The sequence below is a fragment of the Phacochoerus africanus genome, chromosome 2 (assembly GCF_016906955.1).
Source record: "Phacochoerus africanus isolate WHEZ1 chromosome 2, ROS_Pafr_v1, whole genome shotgun sequence".
Classification (NCBI taxonomy): Eukaryota; Metazoa; Chordata; class Mammalia; order Artiodactyla; family Suidae; genus Phacochoerus; species Phacochoerus africanus.
Window position 1 is genome coordinate 225273095 of NC_062545.1, and position 12794 is coordinate 225285888.

Here is a 12794-nt window from a genome sequence, read left to right on the forward strand (position 1 = left end):
TTTTTCACAGCAAGAAACTCCTGCTCAGAAAGTTTGAGAAAGCAACTGAAGTTGGAACCAGCCAAGCTTTTTTACCCTTAGACTTTTGACTTGCTAATTGATTCTGCTCCTCCTCTTCTCAGAAAAGCTATATAGAAATGACATGTTTTAGTAATCGAGGGGTTTTTCTCTTGCCCCCTTTTAGTCAAATTTATATAACATGTAAGCAGAAAGTGTGGTGGCAACAGATGAATGGTAAAAAGAAACTTCACCAAGGACAGCTCGAACAGACCTGCTCTGGGCTTAGGTTCCTTTGCTGACCTGGTGCTCTGTCTTACACCCCCCGCCCCCGGCTCTAAGGATTAGGCTGAGAGGAAGGTGAAACTACAGATCCCAGGATGCAGTTGTCCCTCTTAACTTCTTCGTAACCTGATCAATCCCCTCATAGCATTCTGGGATATGTAGTTTCTTTTTTTATTTTTTGTCTTTTGCCTTTTGTCCTTTTAGGGCTGCAGTCGCGACAGACGGAGGTTCCCAGGCTAGGGGGTCAAATCGGAGCTGCAGGTTTCTTTCTAATTGGTATCTGCTCACACAGCCTAGGAAACCAGGACTGTTAGGTTGCCGGGTTCCGCCCCTCTATTGGCTCCGCCCCTTCCGTTGACCTCGCTCCAGGTTGCTTAGGAGATAAGAGACTCTGAATCTTGTCTGTGTCCGTGCAGGGAGCAGAATAGTGCAGAGGGAAATCCTATGAGATCTGTACCAGGAGGGCCACTATGGAGAGCTCTGACAGTTCCTGTCGGGACTGGTGCAGCGGTAGGCAATACAGGTTTGAACTTGGACCCACGGATTTGACAGAGCGCAAAGGCTCCCTAACCCTCCGCTCCCATCACAAGAAATACTCGAAGCCAGTGTTGGTGTATTCCTGGTGAGCAAGCTTTTTTGCAGTTCCTAGGTGTTAGGAGAGGATGAAGAAGGGAAGGGAATGGGGGAGGAGAGGAAAGGAGAGTAGCAGAGAGAGAACAAGTGTGGAGAGGTTAGACTAAACAGAAGAGGAAAATGTGAAGAGAGGAAAAGAGCAGAGAAAGAAAGAAAAAGCTCATATAAGAGAGATAACTGGAAGAGAGAAAAGAAAGGGAAACAGATCTTCAAAAGAGAGATAGAGAGAGTGGGAGTGAGAGGCAAGGAGGAAGAGATAGGAGATTCTCCAAGAGCAGCCCCACAGCATACATGGAGACCTGCTGCAGCCAGACAGAGGTCATAGATCACCCACACAGAGGGTGGAGGTGGAAGCAGGAAGATGTGGAAGCAGGGAGAAATGAATTCAACCCAACAAACATTTGTGTGTCACGCACTTTGCTGTGTGTTGGAGACTTAGAAATGCATTAAGTGGATTCAGTGAGACAATTTATAGAAAGCATTTAATACAATGCCTAGCACAAAGCAATCAATAATATCTATGGTAACTAGTATTTATTTAGGATAACATAATGGTTAAAAGCTTGGGCTTTAGGTTTGACTACCAACTCTGCAGCTTGTGATATAGCCAGTGACATGACTGCTCTAAGCCTCTGTTTCTGCGACTGTAAAATAGGGATGATAGAATTGAGAGATTAAACAAGGTAGTGTATGTGAACCACCCTTTGACATACAGCCTGGGTCATAGTAAACACAGTGTACATTATATGGATGTATTAGGCCATGGTTATTAACTTCAGTGAACCTCATAGGCCAGAAAAGGAGAATGTCAGTAAATTCAGTATAATCTGATTTGGGCAAAATAGAGATAAGTATAAAAATAAAGGTAATAGGAGAGGGAGGTTAGTATGTGTGTGGTTTTCTGAGCAAGGTTTAGAGGGAGAATAGGAGCTCCATAGGTACACAAAAGAGAAGACACAAGTGCAACATAGTGGTAAAAAGCTACATCATAGGGAAATATAAATAGTTCTTTAGAATGATAAATACAATTGATTTCATAATTTATGTATTCTGTACTTGCAAATTTATCTACTTGCAAAATTTTACTTGTAACCCCCGCATTAATATTTGTGGCACTTTCATGGTCATTTATGGTCATGTCCACAGAGACAAAAAATTTGAACCATCCTACGCACACATTCTCAGTTGATGTCAGACACTCTGCCTTCTTATTTCAACTCTCTTACTGTAAACAAGTGTTCTTCCACAGTCTAGTGCCATTTTTTTTTTGCATTTTTGAACTTTTTGTTGGTGATATCATTGTTCAGATAGCCATCAAGCATAGTGCTAAAGTGCTGTCTAGTGTTTCTCAGTGCAAGAAAGCTGTGATGTGCCTTATAGAGAAAATAGGTGTGTTACATAAGCTTCATCCAGCCAAGAGTTACAGTGCTGTTGGCTGTGAATTCAATGTTAATGAGTCAACAATGTATGTTAAATAGGATATACTTAAATAAAAACACACATAAAACCCGATCATGTATTGATTGGTTGATGAAAATGTGATCAGAGGCTCACAGGAACCTAATCCTGTATTTGCTCCAGAAGCAATCATTCAGTATTTGCTAATTGTGACTATATAGAACATAACAACCTTGAATAATGAGACTCAAATATAAAATTTGAGAGATACTTGCATTTTTTCTGAGCTCGCTACAATGCTGGCATCCTTGTTTTCTTTCCATAGCCAACCACTCACAAAGATCTGTCCTAAAAAAAAAAAGAAAAACTGCATAAAGTTAAAATTCTATGAACTTTCAAATGAATAATGTCATTGGCCATTTTGTTTTTATGAATTCTGTTCATAATTATTTGTTTTATATTGACTTATTTTATCATATATTAAATTTTATTGAATTTTAACCTTTTATTAGTGATTTTTAATTGATAAACACCTACTATCTATAATACACAGTTTGGGTAGCCTCTCATCTGAGTATTTGGTCAACTATTCTTTGCAAAATAGCATCTAATGGGAAGAAATTCTGATGCACCCCTGCTTATGAAGCAAACATTTGGATGATTCCTATGTTTCTCTTTATGTGTAATACAGTACAAGTCTGTTTGACTTACCTACACATATTAAAAAACAGTTGTGTATAAGAGACATGATCAAGTTATATACCCAGAGTGGTTGTTAGAGGTATCTTTAGTCCATTACTAGATAAGAAGTTGTCTAAGAGTCATGTCATCCTTGAGCTGGAGTGGTGGATAAAGAGCCACATCACCTGTATCACATCACAACTTAATGTTTTTGAGTGAGAAAGGCCTTTTTTAGAAATTAATTTTATCAGTTCTGGTAGCATTTATGGAGGTATTTAATCAGAGGGTTCAATCAGAAATTTATGAGTTGAAGGGACATTTTCTCTTGGAATATCTTCCTATCACTGAAATAATGGAATACTAAGATCCAGAACAATGAGATTTGCCCTTAATAAATTATCTGCTATGAATCTAGTTCCTATCTATCTATCTATCTATCTGTCTATCTATCTATCTATCTATCTATCTATCTATCTATCTATCTATCTATCCATCCATCCATCCATCATCATCTCTTCTTCCTTGGCCAAACTGATATCTGGTAATAAGTGATGAGCCAAAAAATTCATTCTCATCTCCATGGAGATAGTTCATGCTCTGGTCTCCACGGTGACACTTAAGAGTTTTAAGAGCTCAGGTTAATTTTATATACTTGTAATTTCAATTACTTTTCTCTCTCACCTAAGCCCTAAATTAAAGAGTCTGGGCATTTTATTCTCCTGTTCTTGCTCCCATTATAGGGAGAAAATACTAAGAGAAAAGAAGAAAAGGAAGAAAATTAAAATATGGTGGTAATTGTGGGGTAGGGAACTTGACAGTTTTAAAGATTTTTACAGAAAATCATTTAGGCAGGGAAAGGAGATAATAGAGCTTTCTGTGATGCTCTTCAGACTTTTATACTGTTGGGCTTTTTGAACAGGGAGTTCATATGTATTCAAGGTACTCCATATCAGAAGAATATCCAGTTTCAAGGGACTAGGATAAAATTAGTATACTTAACAGAAAATAGAAATGAATTTTCTAATTTGCTATACATTCTTCCTGTATTTCTCAGGGACTAACCTGGAAGAATTTAGCATCTTTCACATCACTAAGGACCAAGCTAGAGTACATAGATCTTCTCTAGCCAGTAGTCCCTTCTTGTCACATCTCCAGCATACACTTGAAAACTAGGATCAAAAGGCACCGAAAATAAGAAAGCCCTTTAGCAACCACGTGTTGCAGCCTGCCTCTGTTGAAGTTCATAAATGCTTCCTCTTACACCAGTCCTCATCCTTCTACTTTAAAAATTTAGGCCTGCAATAGAAAGCTTTTTACTCTTATTTTGTGCATTTTCAATGTTGGTTATGTCAAGAGGAGGAAGAAAAGACTTTTGTCAACTTGAAAAAATATGCATAACTTAAAAGGTGAGAGCTTTATTTGGGGCAAAATAAGGACTGTAGCCTGGGATACAACTTCTTATAGCTCTGAAATACCTCTCCAAAGAGGCAGGGAGAAATGTCAGTATATATGTGATTTGGGTGAAGGGAGAGGTACATGCAACCAAGCACACATGTTACAGAAATTTCCTGCTAGTCTTGGGAAGGTTACTGCTAATCATGAGGAGCAGGCATCACTATGAAGGATTTTAGTGCATTTCTAGACATGAGGAGATGCAAGAATTGGGCTCATAACATCTTCTCCTGAAAATATCTAACTATCTGAAGACCTGACAGTTTTCCCAGAGCACTGAGCACCTCACTCCTGATCTCCAGCCTGAGCTCTTTCAGGGGTTTTGAGAGTCGGTAGCTGCAGTGGCTCATGATTCAGTCTGTGTAGAGGAAGATGGCAAGTGCCAATCTCCAGTTCATACTTTAAAGAGGCTTTTTTGATCAATAATAATAAGTGAGAAGAGTAAGCCTTGGGGATAAGGACACAGTGGATGCTCAAGTAATATGTATCAAAGAAATGGACAAATGAGCAGATAGAAAGAACACACACAAATACAAAGGCACTACAGCCTGGGGCCTCTATTTTATACTTTTAAAAGGCATTGAGGTCAAGAACTACAGGATGATGCAAATCCAGGATAATGCAGAGCTGATTTTTGCAGATATGATTCTGATGCAACAGGATGACATTGAAGCATATTTGTTCACTTCCATATTAAGTGAACTTTAGATGACTATAAAGCATTAGGCTTCTCATTACATTGGTAAAGAATTAAAAAATGGGAGCTAAACTTCTGCTCTTTCTGTTACAGTGCATGAGTTTCCAGGGATTGATAGGTATTAAGGAAATTTTAAATTAATATAGGGACAAACAATATCTTTAAAGAGACATTTTAATTCCTTAACTCATCCTTTAAAAAACGTTGTGAATTATAATATTGTGTGACCATTTGTGGTGATGTAATAGTAGACCAATGATGTGGAAGTATATTCAGTAGGTAGCAGAACTAGAAATTTTCACACTACTCAGATGCATGTATAAAATTTATTTTCTAGGAGTTCTTCCTGTCGTGGCTCAGTGATTAACGAACCTGACTAGGAACCACGAGGTTGTGGATTCGATCCCTGGCCGTGCTCAGCGGGATAAGGATCTGGTGTTGCTGTGAGCTGTGGTGTAGGTCGCAGACGCGGCTCAGATCCTGCGTTGCTGTGGCTCTGGCGTAGGCTGGTGGCTACAGCTTCAATTCGACCCCTCGCCTAGGAACCTCCATATGCTGAGGGAGCGGCCCTAGAAAAGGCAAAAAAACATAAACACAAAAAAAAATATTTTCTAAAATTGATCCTCATGGCTTTTCAACTGTTGGTTTCTAGAGAAAAATTCATAATGCCAGTAAGAGTTTCTCTGTCTTTTTGACTTCAAAGAGTTTGTTTTAGGTTAAAATAGCCTCTTTCAGAACAGTGCCCACTCTTTCTGAGTCTTCCCTCATCTACCCTCTCTTTTCTCCAATGGTATCTGGGTGTACACAAGGGACTGAAGTTATGTGATATTTTGGTGATGGGGAAGTAAGGCTCGCAATCTGTATATGGGTCTTTGTTCTTGCTCACCTCATCCTTTACCCAACTTCTGTGCCTCCTACTGCTGAATTTGTGACTAATCTACTCAGTTTGTTGAGGACCCGATGTTTCTGCTTGCAGACTAAGTTCCATTTTGGCTCTTGTTGCCACTATAGATCCCCATATTGTGTTCATCCTCTCCTGACTGCTGATTTAGGCTGGTGGTAGCCGCTGTGGTAGGGGCACCTCATGCGTTAACATGGTGGCCCAGCTGCCGGCCCACTGACATTCAATTTAGCTTTCATCGAATGCCCTGTAGAGATGGTGTGCATATTCTGTAGTTTTCCCAGAAGAGTTTATTCCCATTGTCATGAGACTTTTTTCTTTTTTTTGTCTTTTTGCCTTTTCTAGGGCCACTCTCATGGCATATGGAGGTTCCCAGGATGGGGGTCCAATTGGAGCTGCAGCCATCGGCCTACGCCAGAACCACAGCAACTTGGGATCCGAGCTGTGTCTGCAACCTACACCACAGCTCACGGCAACGCCGGATCGTTAACCCACTGAGCAAGGGCAGGGACCGAACCCGCAACCTCATGGTTCCTAGTCGGATTCGTTAACCACTGCGCCATGACGGGAACTCCCCTTCCCTCACTTTTTATCTTTTTTTTTTGTCTTTCTAGGGCTGCACCCACAGCATATGGAGGTTCCCAGGCTAGGGGTCCAATCGGAGCTGTAGCCGCTGGCCTACACCAGAGCCACAGCAATGCCAGATCTGAGCCACGTCTGTGACCTACACCACAGCTCACTGCAATGCTGGATCCTTAACCCACTGAGCAAGGCCAGGAATCAAACCCGCAAGCTCATGGTTCCTAGTCAGATTCATTAACCACTGAGCCACGACAGGAACTCCCCCTCTTACTTTTTAAAGTTAGTTTCGTGAAAAGGTAAATGATGGGTTCACCCTACTTATACAATATTTGGGAGCGTCTGGGTCTTGTAAATAGAAGTTTCAGAAATTTAGACCTTTTATGTCTTAACAATTCCCAACTTTCAAAAAAAAAAAAAATCTCCTTAACTTCTGATTAGCCAGAAGTTAATCAGCAACACTTTTTTTCATATTCCTGGCCAAACAGTCCTAAGTCTTCCTAAGGCAAATGTGGATGCCTCTGATTTATTAGAGCAAAGGTTATTTTAAAGATTTAAGCGCAGGAGTTCCCGTTGTGGCGCAGTGGTTAATGAATCCGACTAGGAACCATGAGGTTGCGGCTTTGGTGCCTGCCCTTGCTCAGTGGGTTAACGATCCGGCGTTGCTGTGAGCTGTGGTGTAGGTTGCAGACGCGGCTCGGATCCCGCGTTGCTGTGCCTCTGGCGTAGGCCGGTGGCTACAGCTTCGATTCAACCCCTAGCCTGGGAACCTCCATATGCCGCGGGAGCGGCCCAAGAAATAGCAACAACAACAACAACAACGACAAAAAGACAAAAAAAAAAGATTTAAGCGCAAATATTAATATTTGAAAATATAAGTAGAAAAAGAAGCAACATGTAATGAACTCTTTTTTTTTTTGTCCTTTTTTGTCTTTTTGCCTTTTCTAGGGCCGCTTCCCACAGCATATAGAGGTTCCCAGGCTAGGGGTCTAATCAGAGCTGTAGCCACCAGCCTACGCCACAGCAACTCGGGATCCGAGCTTCATCTGTGACCTACACCACAGCTCACGGCAATGCCTGATCCTTAACCCACTGAGCAAGGCCAGGGATTGAACCCGCAACCTCATGGTTCCTAGTCTGATTCGTTAACCACTGCTCCACAACGGGAACTCCATGAATTCTTTTCTTAAAAATATAAGCATTATATGCATTGAAAAGTGACTTAAAGTATATAACGTATACCAAAATATTTATTATTGGATGGTGGATTTATGGATTATTTGTCCTCTTCTTTTTTCTTCTTTGCCACTTCTACATTTTCCATACTGAATGTATATTATTTTCATAATAAGAATAAAGTAAAATTACTTTAAAATTTTTGATATTTTCTACAGCTTTTTCTCTGAAGCAAATATTTCTAAATGATCAGAATTTAAACACAATACTTCATCTCTTTCAGCATCTGAGTCATTCTTCATGGTTTATTATGAGTCTTTTTAAAATATCTTTTTAATTGCTAGTTTACATTGGGTAAAAAGAATGGTGCTATTTACATTCATTTGATTTAACCACCATTTCATTCTTGTTTGTGTTCTATAATGGTAGATCCTACACCATGGTTATTTTTAATCTAGCGCCACATTCTTATTCCTCAACATACGTACATACTGACAAATGCTTTTGAGTATAGAGGTTTTTTGAGGGAAAGCACTTTATTTTCTATTTTTCAAGATGATACAGGACACTGCATCCTTTTGTCCTGGCTACGTTTTTCTTTCAATGTTATTCTCTTTTATGAAATTACAGTTAAATTCGTTTTCTGAAAACCAGTAGTTATAGAATTGTTGTGCCTTGACCTTTTCGTGAGGTTTTGCTGAATTTAACTGGTGGACAAAATAAAATAGTTTTACTTGTGAGATGAACCCTTGTAAGGTAGAGTATTATAGGACAGGCATTTCCCTATGTCAGTATACTTGGAACAGGAAATATCATTGCTGTATACAAGTACCTCTCTCTGGGCCAACACCTTACCTACCCATTGGACCATCTGCCTCCTGTGCCACAGGAGCCACCAGAACTGTCATAATGCTGCTGTATTCTTTATTCTCACAGATAGTCAGTCACAAGTACCTTTCACTAGCTTTCTTTCTCTTACTGATGATCCCTTTCTAGGTAAGGATGTGGGGATTGAGGTAGGATATAGGGCTTAGTGACATTTTGATAAGGAGAGATTCAGTCTGTGGACCCCAGGATACCTAGGCTCAGGACTCAAGATTTTCAATAGCACCAGAACTGGTACAGTTAGGTAAACTTCTTTGACTTGGCCTGGGAAGCCACTCCATTGGTACTATTTTCTGTTTATACTGATTAGATTTCTTTTGGTTGCAAGTAGCAGATACTCAGCTTACACTAAGGGTCTAAGCAAAGGACATTCCTGACACTAATGTATGACTCCCTGACAATATGTACCTGACAGGATTTAAGAAGGACCATGGACAAATGACAGCTCTGTCGCTTCCATCCCTCTTCTTTCTGAATTGGAATGCCTTTTACAGTTATCTTGTCCCTATCCCATCACTGTACACTGGGAATATGGAGACCAAGTAAAAAAATTTTCTGCTTTACTGGTTTTTTGGGTTTTTTGCTTTAGGGTCACACCACAGCATGTGGAAGTTCCTAGGCTTGGGGTCAAATCGGAGCTATACCTGTCAGCCTACACCCCAGCCACAGCAATGCCAGACCCAAGCCACGTCTGCAACCTACACCACAGTTCACGGCAACGCCAGATTCTTAATCCAATGAGCAAGGCCAAGGACCGAGCCGTCATCCTCATGGATACTGGTCGGGTTCGTTAACCATTGAGCCACGACGGGAACTCCCTTCTTTACTGGTTTTTGAACCAAATAGAGCCAAAGCTAGACTTAGTAGAGAAACAACAGTGTAACATATGGAGATCTTGGACTTTTAACCAATGACTGGATAGAATTTGTGTGATTTTCCTTGGATAAATGGGGTAAACATAATTGGTCTTCATGTGGAAAGAGTGAAACCAGTATCTGGTGACCTGCCTAAAGAATCCACTTCAACTGCACATGGATCTTTCATAAAAATTAAGAAAATCTTCATTATATTTGAGAGATATAAAAGGCAATGCAATAAAACTAGAAATTAACAGCACATTTTAAAAGAGATTCTTCTTCAATCTGGAAATATTTAAGCACTTAATCAAATAACTCTTTAATCAAAGCTCATTATAAACAAATTGCTGAATTTCTCAAAAATACTAATAAATAGGGAGTTTCCATTGTGGCGCAGTAGAAACGAATCCGACTAGGAACCCCAAGGTTGTGGTTGGATCTCTGGCCTCACTCAGCAGGTTAAGGATCTGGTATTTCCGTGAGCTGTGGGGTAGGTCACAGAAGTGGCTCAGATCCCTTGTTATTGTGGCTGTGGTGTAGGCCAGCAGCTGTAGCTCCAACGGGACCCCTAGCCTGGGAACCTCCATATGCCATGGGTACAGCCCTGAAAAGAAAAAAAGAAACTAATAAATAGAAATAACACAAGAATCCACAGGATATAGCTAAAGTAGACCCAGAGAAAAATTCAAAGCTGTAAGTGCTTATATCAATAGAAAAGAAACAATGAAAATAAACAAACAATTCAAAAATATAAAAAAGAACAAGCAAGTCAAAAGAAATCAGAATGACAGAATATTCAAAATAAAAGCAAAATTAAAGTAGAAAACAGAATAAATGAAAAAGTAAGCAAAATAGATAAACTATCTTAAAAAATCAAGGAAAAGGGCAGGGGGAGATACAAACAAAATAGAGGGATATAATATCCAAACAGTAAAATATTATTAGGGAATAAAAGAAACAAAGTATTGATGCATGCTAAAAGACAGACAAACCTTGAAAACATTATGCCAAGTAAAAGAAGCTGGTCACAGGAACATATATCATATGATTCCATTCGCATGAAACATCCAGAAGAGACCCATCCAGAGATCGGAAAGTAGATTAGTGGTTGCCTAGGCTCAAGGGCAAAGGGAACAGGATTTCTTTCAGGGTTAATGAAAATGTTCTAAAACTAATTGCATTGACCGATGTACAATTCTGGGAATATACTAAAAGCCACTGAATTATACACTTTAAAAAGGTGATAGTATAAAATGTGGCATATGGAATTTCGCAGGCTAGGGCTTGAATTGTAGCTACAGCTGCATATGAAAGTTCTCAGTCTAGGGGCTGAATTGGAGCTATAGCTCTTTGTCTGCTCCACAGTCACAGCTACACTGGATCGGAGCCACATCTGCGACCTACAGATGTCCTATTCTGGACACAGCTCTTCCAGAACACTTTCCCTGGTCTGACAGGCCTAAGTGCTCCTCTTGGATGTCACCAGAGCACTCCGCTTATCCCGGTCTTTGCATGTATCACAGTGCATAGTAATTGCCCAGCAAGCCATCCCAACTCTTGTCTAACAGTAATCGTGACCTCCTAATGGAGGATGCCTTGAACACGGTCAAATCCATGATGCAGCAACTTTCATTCATCAAAGACCTCTTTGTTTAGAAAGTAGAACATTTTTAAGGGCTTTTTTGTTTGTTTCTTTGTTTTGTTTGAGTTTTCTTTTTTTCTCAAAAGCTAATTTAATGCTTCTGGCTCCTGGCTGAGCATCTCAGAGTTTCCCCAAGTGTTTAAAAAATTGTAACAAGTCATTCACATTTTTCATTTCAAAATATTCTTCCGGGAGTTCCCGTCGTGGCGCAGTGGTTAATGGATCCGACTAGGAACCATGAGGTTGCGGGTTCGGTCCCTGCCCTTGCAGACCCTGATTCTGTTTTCTGGCAGTAGCTTACCTTTCCTATTACTCTTCATGGCCCTTGGCTCTGCCTTGTGTCTGATCTTTTCTTTTCCATTATTCCCCTTGACTACACTTGCAGTGGATGTATGCCCTCCTATGGGCTGTTTGGCTTTTTCAGTTCACTTTCTGTTCCCAGAAGTTTGGGGCCCAAAGGTATTTTAAATATTGAGCAGTTAAAGAATTTTTAAATGCAGGCTCCTGGCTTATTTAGAAGTGCAGTTCTTAAAAACTTAGTTTCTTGTTTGTTTGTATCCAGTTAGTTCCAACTACTAAAAACCTAACTCTTAATTCTTTCTAGACAAAGTTCTCAACCTTGCTATATATTTCTTTTTTTTTTTTCTCCTCATGATACCTTGAATGTCACTTTGACGCTCTTGTAGTTTCAGAAATCAGAAACCCTGGGAATTTTTGTTTGGCTATCTCCTTAAGCATATGTTTGCTCCAGTCCAATTTAATTCATTGGGAGGATCTACAATAGGATGAACTTTGCTACTTTGTCTCAAAAAATTCCTTTTCAGTTTGCTCTTAAAATTTGAGATCTAAAAGTTATTGGCCCTTTTAACATACCAAGGCTCTATATTTCTGAAATCTTTCATTTCCTCCTGTTTTTTTGTAAGCCAAGCAATTTCCTGAACTTATCTCTTTCTCTTTTTAAAATACTTTGGCAAAAAACAATTATCAGTAGCAATTTGCATACAGAACTAACAAACTGATTTTGTCCTTTGTCTCTTTCCCACTATCACTGGATACAAGGTTTGACTCTTAACCTACTGTGACTCTCAAATGTTTGGCCTCTCCAGCCTCTGATCTCAATTTCCTATTGTCTTTGCCTGATCTTTAGCCAGTGCCATATATTTTAGATTTCTGTTATAATAGCACCCCTCTGCTTCTGGTGCTTATATCAATGTTAGAATAGGCTTGGCTTGGAGTTCCCATTGTGGCTCAGCAGTAATGAACCCAACTAGTATCCATGAGGATGCAAGTTCAATCCCTTGCTTCACTCAGTGGGTTAGAGATTCAGTGTTGCCATGAGCTGTGGAGTAGGTTGTAGATGCAGCTGGAATCTGGCGTTGTTGCTGTGGCTGTGGCATAGGCTGGCAGCAACATCTCTGATTCGACCCCTAGCCTTGGAACTTTCATTTGCTACGGTGTGGCCCTAAAAAAATGAAAAGGAAGGAGGAAAGAAAGAAGGAAAGGAAGAAAAGGCTAGGCTTAATTTATGATAACAAACATTTCCGAAAATGTTGGTAGCTTAACACATAAAGGTTTATTTCCTGTTGACACATAATCTGCTTTAGGTTTTTG

At 39.9% G+C, this 12794-nt stretch overlaps 1 protein-coding gene across 1 annotated transcript in view; it reads left to right on the forward strand.

Moving 5' to 3' along the window:
- Positions 1-665: 665 nt before the first annotated feature.
- The window catches only part of CFAP95 (cilia and flagella associated protein 95), a 91768-nt gene continuing 79639 nt past the window's right edge, over positions 666-12794 (forward strand). Inside the window, exon 1 of the mRNA XM_047767753.1 lies at positions 666-904. Within this exon, the coding sequence (XP_047623709.1) occupies positions 753-904 (152 nt within the window). The 5' untranslated portion in view covers positions 666-752. The remainder of the gene's footprint in view (positions 905-12794) is intronic.